This window comes from Mustela putorius, unplaced genomic scaffold (assembly GCF_011764305.1).
Source record: "Mustela putorius furo isolate JIRA1106 unplaced genomic scaffold, ASM1176430v1.1 tig00000460_pilon_pilon_pilon, whole genome shotgun sequence".
NCBI lineage: Eukaryota > Metazoa > Chordata > Mammalia > Carnivora > Mustelidae > Mustela > Mustela putorius.
In genome coordinates, this window is record NW_025421389.1 from 6466195 (window position 1) to 6481959 (window position 15765).

Genomic DNA, 15765 nt, shown 5'->3' on the forward strand with positions numbered 1-15765 from the left:
TTTTAGAACAGAGCTTTTACTGGTAGTCATTTTGATTCACATTAAGTGTTTAAGAATAATAAAACCTTCTCTGCCTCAAGAACTGTGAGAAATAAATGTGTGTTGTTTAAAAAAAAAAAAAAAAAAAGGAAGAAAAAGAATAAAACCCAACTTTCCTTTTAGGAAAAAAAATGACTCCCTTTAAGGTTCAGCTCATCTGTCCCTCTGCTTCTGTCCCCTGACAGAAGCTGTCTGCCTCCTAATAGCACACATCTGTCTTCAAATGTAAACATGGGCTGGCTCCTGAAAGTTCCACCTATGTGTGGCATGCACTAATGCTGGTTTGTATTAACAGTCCACAAAGATTGCTCCCATGAAGGGGGAAGGTGTTGGTGTCTTCTGCTGATACCGTTAGGTAACCTTAAAACACATGTACACTCATGTTTTATCCAAGAGTGACTGGGGAAAAAATTCATTCAGTTCCCTTTTTAATCCCAGTACTATAGAAGCAAAATTACAGGGTTACTGTGTTGGTATTTTTTTTTTAGTATAAATGTGGTAGTTGGATTTGAGGGGTAGAATGTCATTGTGCATTGTGTCTATTCTACAGTCCTCCCATATATGAATGGTGACACACATGGAGATGTCATTGGCAGAGAGAGTCACAAAGCTGCCCTTGAGTAAGGACAGTTATCTCCAAATCAAGTAGATGGTAATTGATGGCAGCCTCTTTTGAAACCTGGGATTGTGCTATTTTAAGTATACCTTCCTAACAAAATGCTAGGAAGATGAGGTAATCTCAACATAAGAGCACATAAGGAGGAGAAATAATGAGACAAAGTTGATTTTTTTAAAAGCTTTTATAAATGAGGTTTAACAAATACCAACTTATAGGTGTGTTAGTACAAGTCTGCAAAGTCTATGTACAGCAACAGCCACACCAGAAGCCACAGTAGCCTTATAGAAGCTCCAAGTCTTCAATCACATTCACATCTTAAAAACACATGAATGTTCCTTTTCTGTTTACATTTTTACAGTAATGTAAACAACAAATTAGGCAACAACTTCCCAGACTCCATACTCACTTCTGTCAGACCCAGTTCACATGGCACTAGGATAGGAGGTGTTGTGGTCACAAGAAGGGAGTCAACAAGGCCGTCCTATCACTTGGACAACCAAGATGGCAGCTAGAGTGTTACTCCCCAACAATTAGAGAACAGGAACACTATCCCTTTCTACCAAGATGGGGTGAAGATGAAGGGATATCTTAAGTCTAAGCATTCAAGACACAAACGCAAAAGAAGATGGGTACCATTAAGCAATTATGAAGAGTTGCCCACCACTTCTGCCAAATAGCCCATGGCAGAGTATTCACAGAACTTAAAAAAGAAAAGTCAACATAAGTCTCAAGTATTCAATTAAAAAACACCCTCCAAGTATAAAAAATTAAGACACTGGAAGTTTAATCTCAAGATGACTATATCCTTCTGAATAAGAACCATCCTTGAAGCACACTGGAGGCACTGGGACTGGAGGCGCTCTTCTGAGAAGCTCCCTCTTCAAACAGCTTCACATCATGAGTTTAACACAGAATGTATCTAAGGTGAAGAACATCTGCTCTTGAAGAACAAAGGCTTTTGAATGATGTTTCTAATGTCCCACACCCAGTGAGCAACAGTGTCTTGGGTAGACTTTAAAATTAAAAAATCAGAATATGGCCTTTGATTCAGGCATTTCGCTTTCCTCACCATCAGACTTTCTGCTCTGGCTACAATACCTGATGTTCTTCAAAGGGATGGCCTCGCCGCCACCACACAATGGGTTTATTGTGAAGTGAGACACAACCTGTGGTGTCTCTGTGCTTTCTTCATGGCAAAGAGGAAGAGTGGAATTCATTTTCTTAAAAAACATTACTGTAGTTTTCAGAACGGCCTTTGGCCCTGGACAGTCTTATGAACTACACAAATAAGTAAAATGAATTTTAAAACCAAACAGCAGAGGCTGCTTTGTTTCAGAAGCCATCCACAAAGAGCTCTGTCACAGGGGATCCAAAGGCTGGGATAGCACAGGGAAGACACCCACCCTTCTTGAAATGTCCACCTTACAACTAACTGTAAAGCTAATCAGCACACAAAGCCACTGTCAAGCCAATAAAGATGGCAGTGCACATGCTGGCTAACCTTCAAAGTTAATAGCCAATATCGACTTAGAGAGTGATGCAGGACTCAAGCCCGGGGGTTGGCTAACATGGTTTCACAGGTACATCCAAGCACTTATGGGTGGTGTCTCTGGGCTTAGGTAGTCTGAGTAATCCAGGAAGACACTGTTCAAAGCCAACCTTAGAGGTTACATTTTCTTCTGGAGAGATGTAAACAGATTTTGACATTATTCAATTGGATTTTTAAAAAAGTTTCCTAAGTAACAATGGTTTGATGTATAGACAATGTAGTTCTCTTGTGAAAAATGCTGAAACTTATGTGGGAAAAAGGAATGTTCCAGTAAGCTTCCTCGAGAGGATTTTTTTGGGGTTAAAATACTCTTTAATTATTGGTATTTTCCAATTTAACACTAGTAGCTTGGAACTCCTACCTTAAGTTGAAATTTTTTTTAAAAAAATAGGTATTTAACACTGTATGACAACATATTTACAGTTTAAATAGAAATTTTCCTTCAATAACCAAAATACATCTTTAGCAAAAATTTAGAATGTAAAATTTTATAAAATAAACACCGATAGAAAAGCAGAGCATTATTTCAGTACCATTTCAGATTTTGCCTAAGATGAAGGTTTGTATGTAAATATTACCCCCCCCGCCCATGGACAAGCAATTTACCTTCCTGATTTGGGCTGTTTTTATAAAATTCTGATCCAAATAGATTTTCCAAGATGGACACTAAAATACTGATCAACAAAACCTTCAAGAAGAATCTGCCATGCTGGCTATGGGCAGCTGTGAAACAAGACCATCACATAGATGGGTTCACTGTTCAAACTCTGCAGCTGTAGGGTGTTGCAGTGGGTTGTGCTCCCAAGCCCTGCAATGCTGGTGCTACATGGCTGCCTGTGGGAACACACATGGGACTCACCTGGGCTAATGTAAGTGAGCGGCAAATAAACTGGCTTCGCAGGCCACAATGCCCAGCCCGGCCTCTGTGAGCAAGAGCTTTCCGCTCACCTTAACGCTCAGGTGGAAGCCAGGCCAGAAACAGACTGGGAATCCGCCTCAGTGAAATACAGTTGTGTGGTTTTTCTTCCCCCTTGTGATGACTATGCCCACCTCGAGGAAAATTCTTTTATTCATGTGGCTTGTTAAAAAGTAAGAAAGGAGTAGCGGTCAACTTTGGCCAAAACAAAAAGCTTTTGCGCAAGTGTCTAGCTCTGTCCAAGTGCACTTGGCTCCCGGGCTGCTCTTGATAGGAGTTTCTGGTAGAGGTATTTGCATGTGCTCCGTCAGTCACACCATCAGATTTCAGATCACAAATGATGATTTGTGTCTGAAGTCGCCCTGCAAGGCCAAAACAGGTTAGAAACGGCCATCCTTGACAAACCTAGGGGCCTAAGTGGGAGAGAGAAATTGGAAGCCAGATCTAATCCCCATTTCCCTGAGGAAACTTATGGCAAAACAAATCAAATGAAACCCTTCTTCAAAGGTAACATCTACTACTAGAGCCTGCAAACTGAATGCCAGGGGTGTGTAAAAACTCTGCATTGGGAAGGTTTCCAAGGACGAATGTCATTTTTTCTGGAAACACTTCAATTACTAGGTTTCCTAATCAATGTCTGCTCTGTTGCCTCACTCCTTTCCTTACCTCCTCATCTGTCCTGATATAGTTCACTCCATCTGACTTCCCCGGACTCTTATAACTGAAAAGGAAGGAGAGAGGGCTTCAATGACTGATTTTTCATGTAATGCCAACTTAAACTTTGGTTTGGTCACTTAAGATGGAAGACAGGCTCACTTTTCGCCATTCTGCTTATTATTGATGAAGTAACCCCGTCTGTACGCACAGCAGATGCCCACAGTGATCAGGACCAGTACAGCAAGGACCACCAGAATTCCCCCAATAATGCCACCGATGTTCAGGTCATCTGGAAAAAAAAGGGATTAAGGGATCTGGTCTTAGAAAAGTCCTTGACCCCACTTCTTTTTTGCATCCTTCCACTTCCCACATCTGCCCTGTCATGCCTACTCCAGCCAGAAGAGCAGAGTGAGACCACTTCAACTTTTTTTTTTTTTTAAGATTTTATTTATTTATTTGACAGAGAGAGACATGGCGAGAGAGAGAGAACACAAGCGGGGGGACTGGGAGGGGAAAAAGCAGCCTTCCTGCTGAGCAAGGAGTCCAATGTGGTCTCGATCCCAGGATCCTGAGATCATGACCTGAGCCAAAGGCAGCCATTTAACCCACTGAGCCATCCAGGTGTCCCCACTTTTTAACACTTTAGCCCGTAACATACAGGACCCCAAACCCCTGCTCTCACTTGTAAAAAGTACTGAGACCTCCAAAGTTCAAATGCTGTTATACTTAATCTGATATTAAAAAGGACTTAGGGGGCATCTGGGTGGCTCAGTGGATTAAGCCTCTGCCTTCAACTCAGGTCATGATCTCAGGGTCCTGGAATCAAGCCCCACATCAGGCTCTCTGCTCAGCAGGGAGCCTGCTTTCCCACCCCCCTGCCTGCCTCTCTTCCTACTTGTGATCTCTCTCTCTCTGTCAAATAAATAAATTTTTAAAAAAATCTTTAAAAAAGGGGCTTAGCATTTTTAAAAGGCTTTACAATCTTCTGGCTAAATTCCTAAAAATATTATTAATGGAGAAAATTGTTTCACTTTATAGAGACAGAATTAAGGAGCCAGGAATCCCAAAGAAAAAATTCTTAATTTCCACGGATTTCCTTTGCTATGCATTATTTGGGGGAAAAAGAACTAGTGTTGCACAAGACTGAAAAGTAAAAATATGAGGTAGGAACATGACCTTTCACTCTCAGCTGCATGGCCTCATATCTTCTAGTCTCTTGGAGGAAGGCCCTTGACCCTCTCTTCCCATTTCTCTATACCGGGCAAAGGTGCCCCAGTCCACATAGGTGCCCCAGTCCACATCAGTGTGGGGCACTGGGGTTGTTTCCTCCACACAGACAAAAATGCAATGGAAAACATGCAAGCGATATAGCAACATAAGCCAGCTAACTTGGAAGTTGTTAAATTCTCCCTTATCTTAATGCAGGGGTTTCAAATGCAAGTGTGCATTTAAAAATTGGAATTTTAACTTTTCAAATGTCAATTCCCACGCTCTATCACTACAGAGAGATTCAGTAGGTCTGGGGCAAAGTCCAAGAGTCTTCCTCCTGCCCTGGAGCAGTTTCCTGAATTTGACAGATGACAAGAATCCCCTGGAATTGTGTTTGACACACAGACATTTCCAGACCTCCCCTGAGGACTAAGTCCATAAGCCTGGGGTGGGGCCTTGGAATCCGTACATGAAACAGTGCAAAGGATTCTCATAATTAGGCAAGCTTGGAAAACACTGCTCTGGGGTCAGTTATGCTCAGGAAGGAGGGAGGGGCTGAGATAGCTCCGCAGGTGACTGAATGTGACATGCTCCATCTGCCCCATCCTGCCTTCAACACCTCTCCTTTAGAACCAGCACCCTAGAGATGGCATCATCACAGAACATGCATGGTAAAGTTATTAAGGCTAAACCTCTGACTGTCAGCTTACCACAAAATGGTTATAACTGGATAAATTTCTAGAGACTTTACATGACATTATGTTTTGATCTTATCAATTACCAAAGAAATGAAGTAATTTTTTCTATCTTTCCTCCATCTATCCATATATTTATTTATTTTAAGTAGGCTCCACGCCCAGCATGGAGCCCAACACAGGGCTTGAACTCATGACCCTGAGATGAAGCCTGAGCTAAGATCAAGAATCAGATGCTTACATCCCAGAAGTGGAGTTTATTAAACACAGTTAAGGGGCACCTGGGAGGCTCCGTTGGTTAAGTGGCTGCCTTCAGCTCACGTCATAATCCCAGTAACCTAGAACCCCACATCAGGCTCCCTTCTCAGTGGAGAGCCTGCTTCTCCATCTCCCTCTCCTTTTCCCCCTCACTTGTGCTCTCTGGCTTGCTCTCTCTGTCAAATAAATAAAATCTTTAAAATTTTTTTAAAAAAACAAACTCAGTTTAAAGTGACATGATTAGCTATGTTCCCAACACCAGTCTATTTTGAGGAGATAAACATATTTCAAGTAACCACTTATTAGTCACTTAGCTGTTACTCCGAACTTTCTCATCTTTCCTTTCAATGTACCCGGATGGGTTTTGGTGAATTTAGTCATCTCCAGAAGAAAGGAGACCAGTTGTCTAAAGATGGTCCAATATTAAATTAAAAATGTTCTATCCACTTGCCAGTCTTCAGATGAAATAGTTTCAAAAAGTAACTCACAGACTTCCATCTCCTGCTCTTCACATCTGGCTGAGCCTGCATCATTGGAAGCGATGCAGTAATACTGCCCAGAGTCCTCCTTGTGAACAGCATTGAAAACCTATTTCAGTAAATTACAAGTAAATTATGAGACCAATCATGAGGGCAGACCTCTGTGGACTGAAGACATCACTATGCTCCGCCACCCCCGCCTCCCAACAAGGTGCTAAGTCCAGAGCTCAGTAAAATATCTCATTTGCTCTTGGCTTCCTTTCAGTTTCCTGCACTGTCAGGTTCTTCCCTGATATTCTTCCCCAGCAGTCTTGCCCAAGAGCTCCTGAACAATGAGATCCCCTCAGATTTTTGAAGATATCAAAGCAACATTCAGAATGCAGTGTGAAGATAATAAGAAGAATTGTTTCTCAGCAACACTTGGGCAATACAAATACAGAGGATCTTATATAACCTGACTTGTTACTACCTGTAGTTAAATACGCCAAGGATCAGGAGGGCTGGCTGTAGAAAAGCCCAGCTGAGATGCTGCTGCGGAGGGCAGTCTGTCTTCTATACATGACCAATGTAACTGCATCTTGCCCCCCAACCACTTTCCACTACCATCACTGGGTTATTTTGAAGAAAATTCTAGACACATTTTATCCATAAAAACTTCAGCATGCAACTCTGAAAGACAAGGACTTCTTCAGATTATAACTATAATACCTTATTGTACCTAAAGCAATGAACAATTCTTTAACATCGAATATGCCACCAGTAATCCAGTTTCCCTGTCTCGTGATTTTTACAGGTGGTTATTCACATCAGGACCCTAACATCACTCATCCATTATATTTCTTTAATAGACCTACACAATCACCTTTATTTTACAAGTTTCCCTTCCTTTATTTTAATCCTCTTAGAACTTACTTGCTTATACAAAGGAGGGAGGGTTCATTTTTCCCACAGAATCCCCAACATTATAGGTTTTTAGTTCCTGTCTTATAAAGTTTATTGTTTTTCCTAGTAAGTGCTCTTCCCACCATAAGTATCCCTTCCTCAACAAAGACTTTTCTTCTATCCTCACGTCCAAGAAGAGATCTTACCAGAGTGCCTGTTTCAGAGTTTAAGAGAAAAGAGGAATTTCGGAATCTAGGATTGGCTCTGGAGTCTGTGGGCAGCGGCACATCGTTGCGGTACCAGCTGTAGTACGGCCGGGGGTAGCCCTCACTCTCCTGGCAGTGCAACGTGGCCGTCTTGCCTACAGGTACAGCCTTCGGGACTCTGCACACAGGAGGGACTGGCTTCACTGTGGAAGAAATTCGAGTTGGGGTTTCAAATCAGCCACATGGATTGATTCTTCTGAAAGCCCATAATAAACATGCTCACAAAAAAGGAAAACCAGCCTGGGGATGCACCACTGCCACAGCCATGTCACGCCCATGGGCTTGGATCTGCCATGGCATCTGCCCCACACACAGCTCACCCCCATGTATAACCCACAGTGCATTTCTAATGCCCACACCTCCTGAGGAGCACTTCCTACAGCTGGTTGGGGGTGGGTGGCCGTAGCTCCACCTCCCTTCTCACCTTCTATCCCAACTCAGGCAGTCCAAGCTCCTACAACCGCCTGCCCCCTAAGGCCTGCAATACCCTCAGGGATATGCCTTTGGGAAGAAAGAAAGAGCTAATCTCTTTTTTTAATTTTTATTTATTTTTCCGCCTCCCCAATCTTTTTTATTTTATAGACAGATTCATGAGGTCTAAAAAGGGGAACATATTTTTAACTTTATGTGAGTTCCTACCTTGAACAGTTAACTCAATGACAATCTCATCAATTTCTTTCCGGTCGTTTCGAGCAACCACCTCACAGCGATAAAGGGCTGAGTCTGTCCGGGTCACATTCCAGATTCTTAGAGAGGTTTTCCCCAATAGTTCTGCACGACCTGCCAAATCTCCTACAGAAAAGAAGAACACAAAAAGACTTTAAAGACATCTTTGTCACCTGTGAAGAAGGAGGCTTCTGGGGCTAGCATTTAATGCCTCAGTAAGGACACTGCAGACTGGCTTCTCCTTCTGCTCCTGTAAAAGAGAGGTAAACTAAGGACACTGAGCACCAAAATAGTACCTGGTGTGTAAAAGGACTCATTACATGTGTCTCTGTTGTTAAAGCAGGGACCTTGGGACGCCTGGGTGTCTCAGTCAGTTAAGCATCTGCCTTCAGCTCAGGTCATGATCCCAGCGTCCTGGGATCGAGTTCTGCCATCGGGCTGCCTGCTCAGCAGGAAGCCTGCTTCTCCTTCTACCTCCACTTCTCCCCTGCAACCTGCTCATGCTTTCTCTCTGACAAATAAATTAAAATCTTTTTAAAATAATAAATAAATAAATAAATAAATAAGCAAGCAAGCAAGCAAGCAAGCATGGACCTTATTTCGTTCTCATTCCTAGCCAGGACTCCCCATTAAAAGAGAAAAAAAAAAAAATCAAACAAGCAACATGAAAAAAACAACCAGTATTCATAAATGGTGCTAGGACAACTGGATATCCACATGCAAAAGAATGAGGCTGAACTCCTACCTCACACTATATACAACAAAGACTTTCCTCTAAGAGTTAACAATATGGGGGATCCTAGTGGCTCAGTCAGTTAAGCTGTGGCTTAAGTCAGTTAAGACCTTCATCATGCCTCAGGCCATGATCCTAGGGTCCTGGGATCAAGCCCCACTGCTCAGTGAGGAGTCAGCTTGTCCCTATACTTCTGTCCCTCCCTGCTGCTTGTGCTCTGTATCTCAAGCACTCACTCTCTAAAAAATAAAACTTAAAACAAGAGTTAACAGTATGGCTCTCAGGAAAAAACAGATAAAAATCACCATCACCTTGGATTAGGCAATAATTTTTTAGAAATGGCACCAAGACCACAAGCATAAAAAAAAAAAATGACACTGGACTTTCATAAAAAATTTTAAAACTTCTGTGCTTCAAACAACACATTCAAGTTTTGAAAAGACAATCCACTAAATGGGAGAAAGTATCTGCAAATCATGTATCTGGGAAAAAGAACTAGTATCCAAATATATAAGGAATTTGCAACTCAACAATAAATGGACAAAACCTAATTAAAAATAGACAAAGGATTTGAGTAGACATTTCTCCAAAGAAAGTATATGAAATGGCCCCCAAGAACATGAAAATATGCTCAGCATCATTAGTCACCAGTGAAATGCAAATCAAAACCACAATGAAATATCACTTCACACCCACTAGGACAGCCAGATTGAAAAGGTGGGCAATTACAGGGGCACCTGGGTGGCTCAGTTGGTTAAGCGTCTACCTTCAGCTTAGGTTATGATCCTGAGTCCCAAGTCAGGCTCCCTGCTCAGCAGTGAGTCTCTTTTTCTCTCTGACCCTCCCCACTCTCATGCTCTCTCTCTCTCTCTCTCTTTCTCTCTCTCAAACAAATAAATAAAATCTTTAAAAAAAAAAAAAAGATGGACAATTACAAATGTTAGGGAGGATATAGGGAAAAACACTGCTGAAAGAATGTAAAATGGTGCAGCCACTTGGGAATATAGTTTGACAGGTTCTATATAGTTTATATATAACTACCATATTACCTAGCAATTGTACTTTTGGTGATTTATCCATCCCCAAATGAAAACTTATGTTTACACAAAAAACATTATTCTTACATGAATATCCATAGCTACATTATTGATAACAGCCAAAAACTGGAAATAACCCAAGTGTACATCAACTGATAAATGGATAAAAAAAAAGTGGCCTAAGTGCAATGAAATATTATGCACCCATATAAAATGGCATGAAGTACTGATACATGCCACACCGTGGATGAACCTTGAAAATAATATGCTAAGTGGAAGAGGTCAGTCACCAAGGACCACGTATTGTATGATTCTACTTATATGAAGCACCCAGAATAGGCAAATACATAGAGACAAAGTAGATTAGTGGTTGCCTGGAGGTGGGGACACGGGGGAAGGGAAGTCACTGCCAAAGGATATGCAGTTTCTTTTGGGGTTGATAAAAGTGTTCTGGAATTTGATAGCAGTGAGGGTTGCACATCTTTGTTGCATATACTAACAACTGCTGAAGTATACACTTTAAAAAATGTGAGTTTTATGCTGTATGAACTATATCTCAATATTTAAAACTTTTAAAGTATAAAAAGATGGTAGCTCTTTCAAAGAAGCATGAAGAACCTAAAGAATGTCAAATAAAGGAGCGTCTGGGTGGCTTAGTCAGTTGAGCTTCTGCCTTCAGCTCAGGTCATGATCCCAGAGTCCTGGGATCAAGTCCGGCATTGGGCTCCCTGCTTAGTGGGGAGCCTGCTTCTCCCTCTGCCTCTGCCTGCTGTTCCCCCTGCTTGTGCTCTCTCTGTCAAATGAATAAATAAAATCCTAAAAAAAAAAAAAGACAAATAAGGGAAGGAATTAGGGGGGAAAAAAGGACACAAAAATAGAAAATAATTATTACTAAAACCTGATGACTGGTGGTAAGAACAGGAAGGATTCACCATAATATAATAAAAATAGAAAAATGCTTAGGACAAAAGATAAACACTTGCAAAGGCATTTTCTAATAAGAAGGTTGCTATCCAGTAGCCATTAGTGGAGGATTAGACTTTTACCATGTAAGCAAATCTATCAAAGATATGGTGTGTGTGTGTGTATAATTGAGAATATTACTCAACTATAAAAAAGAATGAGATCTATTCATCTGTGATAACATCAGCAGGCCTAGAGAATATATGCTAAGTGAAGAGAGATCAGACAGAAAGACAAGTACCATATGATTTCACTTATATGTGTGATCTAAAACACAAACCAAACAACAAAAAAAGCCAAAGACAGATTACTAAATATAGAGAACAAACTGGTGGTTGCCAAAGGGGAGGGGGTGGGTGGCAGGGCAAAATAGGTGAAGAGGAAATTAAGAGATACAAACTTCCAGTTATAAAATAAGTAAGTCATGGAGATAAAAAGTATGACAGAGGAAATAGAGTCAATGATATTGTAATAATGTTGTATGGTGACTACTCTTCTTGCAGGGAGCATTGAGTACGATTTGTCTAATCACTATGTTATATACGTGAGCCTAATATAACACTGTATATCACCCATACTTCAACAATAAAGTTTTAAAAAAATCTATCAGGATTGGGGTGCCTGGATGGCTCAGCCAGTTAATGTCTGCCTTCAATTTAGGGCATGATCCCAGGGTCCCAGGGTCCTGGGATCCAGCCCCACATCAGGCTCTCTGCTCAGTGGGGAGCCTGCTTTTCCCTCTCCCTCTGCAGCTCCCTCTGCTGGTCCCTGTTTGTGCTCTCTCTGTGTCAAATAAATAAATAAAATCTTTAAAAAGGGGGGAGGGCATTAAAAAAATATATCAGGATGTTTTTGGCACAGTCCTGAATTGAGACAAGAGATGAGGCCAAGAAAGATTCAAATTTTCCTGCAGCCTTCATATTTTGTGTATAAATATCCTCCTCATCCCTCTGGCTAAGAATAAGGTGTTTAATTCCCAGAAAGAGAATCTTTTTTAAGATCCTATTTATTTGAGAGAGAAAAAGAATGAGAGAGAGAGAGTTACAGAGAGAAGGAGACTCTCCACTAAACAGGACAAAAGTCCCAATGTGGGACTTGATCCTGCGACTCCCAGATGATAGTCTGAGTCAAAGGCAGTCATTTAACCAACCAAGCTACCCAGGTGCCTACAAACAGGAAGTTCTTTAAGAAAATTCTCACCTAAAAAAAAAAAAAGAAAAAATTCCCCACCTAGGTTCTCTGATGATCACAAATGCACGTACAGGCTTTATCAGCAGCAGCCTAAACTGCCAGAGAAACCAGACTTGTTTTCTGGAAAAAACATTTCCATCTCTTCAAAATTAAAAGGTGGGAGATATACTGGTGAAGGAAAAAAAACAACAAAATATTTAAAAAGATTTGAGTGTGTGTGAGAGAGAGCGCGCAAGCAGGAGGAGTGGGGCGGGAGAAGGAAAAGCAAACTCCCCGCTGAGCAGCAGGCTCCATCCCAGGACCCTGGGATCAGACCTGAGTTGAAGGCAGATGCTTAACTGACTGAGCCACCCAGGTGTCCCCAAAAGATTTTTAAGAGCCTGATGATATTGGGGACCCAAAGCAGGAAGACTGAGATTTAGCTGTTTCGACATCTCTCCTCTTCTCTGAAGCCTCAACTATCAATTTCTCGGAGAACAACAAAGCCAGCCCTTAGAAGCTATTGCATTTGTCCCTCATGTTCCTCCCATCCCTTCTGTCAAAATGAAGGTAAGGTACCATTGCATGTCATCTATAATTTCTCTCCCTCCCTCACTCGCCACAGCCAGCTCCTAGCAAGCCCTCCCCATTGCTCTCTACAATGCCTCAATCTTAGCTCAGGCCATCAGCAGCTCCCTTCTGGCATCTGCAAAACAATCTAAATTAGCACCCCTGCTCTGAGTTTTCCCCATTCCCAATCTCCTCTACAAAGCAGCCGAGTCAAGTCTTTCTAAACTGAAAATGAAGTCATCTCCCTTCCCTCCAAAAAAAATCTTTACGGAACTCAAGATGCTGTCCATTCTTGCATGGCGTTCAGTACTTCCTGCCTGGCCTTGGCATGCCTCACCAGCTGTGTGGAGATATTCCTCTCTCCCTTCCTTAAATCCCACCTGTGATAGAGAACTTGCAGTTTCCTTAAGCCAACCTGCCTTTTGCTTCCACGTCTATATGCAGAGCATTCTTTCTTGCCCAACACCTTCCTCCACCCCACCCATCACCATCTGGCCTGGATAACCAGCTTCACAGCTCAGCCTAGATGCCACTTCTGGGAAGCTTCCCCCACCAGCTGCCCTGCTCCTACTTCATGTGATCAGAGATACCTTATGCTGATGTCTGTTCTAGCAAATGCTTTCTCAATGTAGGAAGCTTGGGACACAGTAGGTGCTCAGCAAATACCTGTCTTATCTCCTTGCTGTTCCCTGTGATCCTTCTGATTAACTCATGCAGCTGGTATCACGAATGGGACCATGATAAGAGGATGGCATAGGACAGCATTCACTCTCATTGCACAATAGGATGGGCTACAGATAGATTTAAATCATAACTAATGAGGTGATACTTGTTGAAGCTGAGTAACAGGGACAGGGAGATTCAATAGACTACTCTCATTACTTTTCCATGTTTGAATTTTTCAGAAGTGAAACAAACAAAACAAAACAAAAAATAAACCAATCCTGGATACAGATGCAGGACCAGTCAGAGGAAAGTCTCTGGGCACAAGTATATGTCTGGGCCCTGTGAATAAAGGAGGGGATTAGAGAATCATACCCTGAATTCTGTTGTCAAAAAACACATATGTGGTTTGGTCATCTTGAATTTTCTTCCACTCAATCCTGGGGTCACTTGTCTGTGAATCCGTAATGATACAAGATAATTCCACACCTAATGAGCCAAAAAAAAAGAAGAAGAAGAAGGAGAAGAAGAAGAAGAAGAACTCTTGCAGAATGGGAAACAATTTTATGATCACTTGTATATCTGGACCCTGCACGCTATCTCTAATTTGAAAGAAGTCTTAAATGTACATTTAAAAAATCTATCTTCAAGTTCCAAATGACTCTAAGAAAAGATGAATTTTAGCCAGAAAAATTTTTAAAGGTGATTAGCAAGGCCTTAATACTCTGCTTGTATATAAGGAAGTTCTTTGTTATATATGTACAAAACCAGGGCAGGAATCTGATTCTAGCCAATATAAAACCTGCAGAGTTCCCTGTCGGCCTGCTGAAAAGGGCTTCACTGACACATGTGCACATCAAATGCACTGCTACAGAGCCACCCACCCAAACATCTCTTGGGCACTGTATGGATGTGCTGTGTTTGTCCTGAGTAGGCTGCAAGACTACCAAATGTCCATTAGATGGTGCCCATTCTCTTAGTAGTCTCCCTTGTACTTACTTTCAAATTCCTGTACCACTGGGGTTCGGTTGCTGGATTTGAGATTCACGGCTCCAATCAAGCAACCTGAAGGAAAAAAATAAATAAAGTAAAATTAGAGACAATGCAACTCTAAAATAGCAGAGAATCCTCCAATCAAGTTCAGATTTTTCCCCTTCTAGGTAGACTACAATCACTAACCACAGAGTATAGAAAAATAGTATATTTCAAAACAAAGTCTATTAGATAAAGCAAGTTGACAACTTTCTTTCTTAGTCTAACCTCACTGGAATGAACTGAGTGGAAGAGTTCTGAGAATTTAGATCTAGAGCATAACCACCCTGGAGCTAGAGTTCTAAGAATTTCCTTCTTGCGCAGAGCCATTCTTAATCCTGTAAACGTCTTTCAACCAGACCCACCTGGGCCTTGTCTTTCCTGCATCCTGCAGATTCTCTCCTCCAAGCTTCCAACACAGCAATGGCACCCTTGGTGGATTTGATATGGCCCAGACTCATGGTCTGGTATGTTCCCCCTCAGGATAGCACAACATTCTCTGGTATAGATATCAACCAGCAAAGAGACCACCTCGCTCTATTAACCATATAACCCAGTGATTCCCATCCATTACAAAGTTTTCACTGGGGGCACCTGGGTGGCTCAGTCAGTTAAATGTCTGACTCTTAATTTCAGCTCAGGTCATGATCTCAGAGTCCTGGGATCGAGTCTCATGTAGGGCTACCCGCTCAGTGGGAGTCTCCCTCCCTCCGCACCTCCCTGCACTGGCTCACGTGCACTGTCTCTCTAAAATAAATAAATAAATAAAATCTTAAAAAAATTTTTTTTCACTAGTTTTTGGTAAAATGAGAAAAATAACAATTTTCATTAAGCGAAATTGAATGAAGCTACTGATAAAATCAAGACATGCCAACTGTACAGTAATCCCTTTCAAAACTAGCATCTGACTCTCCACATGTTTCAACAAACATTAAAACCAGTTTATCATGGTCTCTAACGTCTTACCTATTTTCTTGGAGAAGACATAGAAGCTACAATGACCACCCACAAAATCTCATTCTTCAGCCACCTGGCCTTTAGGAAAATATGCATTCCCCAAAGAGGGCCTTCATACAAAACCCTCATGAAGGTCTCTGGATCTTAGCTTACTATCTCAGCTAAGGACAAAGTGCAGAAAGACATGTACTCCTGAGTAGCTAACTCCTTGTATATTAGGTGGGATGCATGTCACAACAATCCAGTCTTTCCCTTTTTTAAGTCTTATTTAATGGTTCAGTGACGTGTACAATCCCAGTATACATCTTGATCCTTTGTTTCTTTTTTAGTAAGACTTCATTAATTATAGCAAAAGCCATAAAAATTAACTAACAGGGATGAAAATCAGAAATATAATACATATAC

The 15765-nt window shown here is 41.5% G+C and overlaps 1 protein-coding gene across 2 annotated transcripts in view; it reads right to left on the bottom strand.

The window, feature by feature from the left end:
- Window positions 1-820: 820 nt before the first annotated feature.
- Window positions 821-15765, bottom strand: part of JAM3 (junctional adhesion molecule 3) — a 94889-nt gene continuing 79944 nt past the window's right edge. For both annotated transcript variants that reach the window (XM_045080334.1, XM_045080335.1), the window contains 8 exons: window positions 14371-14436; window positions 13747-13860; window positions 8209-8361; window positions 7510-7712; window positions 6431-6530; window positions 3940-4069; window positions 3790-3844; window positions 821-3485 (listed from right to left, as the gene is read on the bottom strand). In XM_045080334.1, coding sequence (XP_044936269.1) covers window positions 3450-3485; window positions 3790-3844; window positions 3940-4069; window positions 6431-6530; window positions 7510-7712; window positions 8209-8361; window positions 13747-13860; window positions 14371-14436 — 857 coding nt within the window. In that variant the 3' untranslated portion in view covers window positions 821-3449. The remainder of the gene's footprint in view (window positions 3486-3789; window positions 3845-3939; window positions 4070-6430; window positions 6531-7509; window positions 7713-8208; window positions 8362-13746; window positions 13861-14370; window positions 14437-15765) is intronic.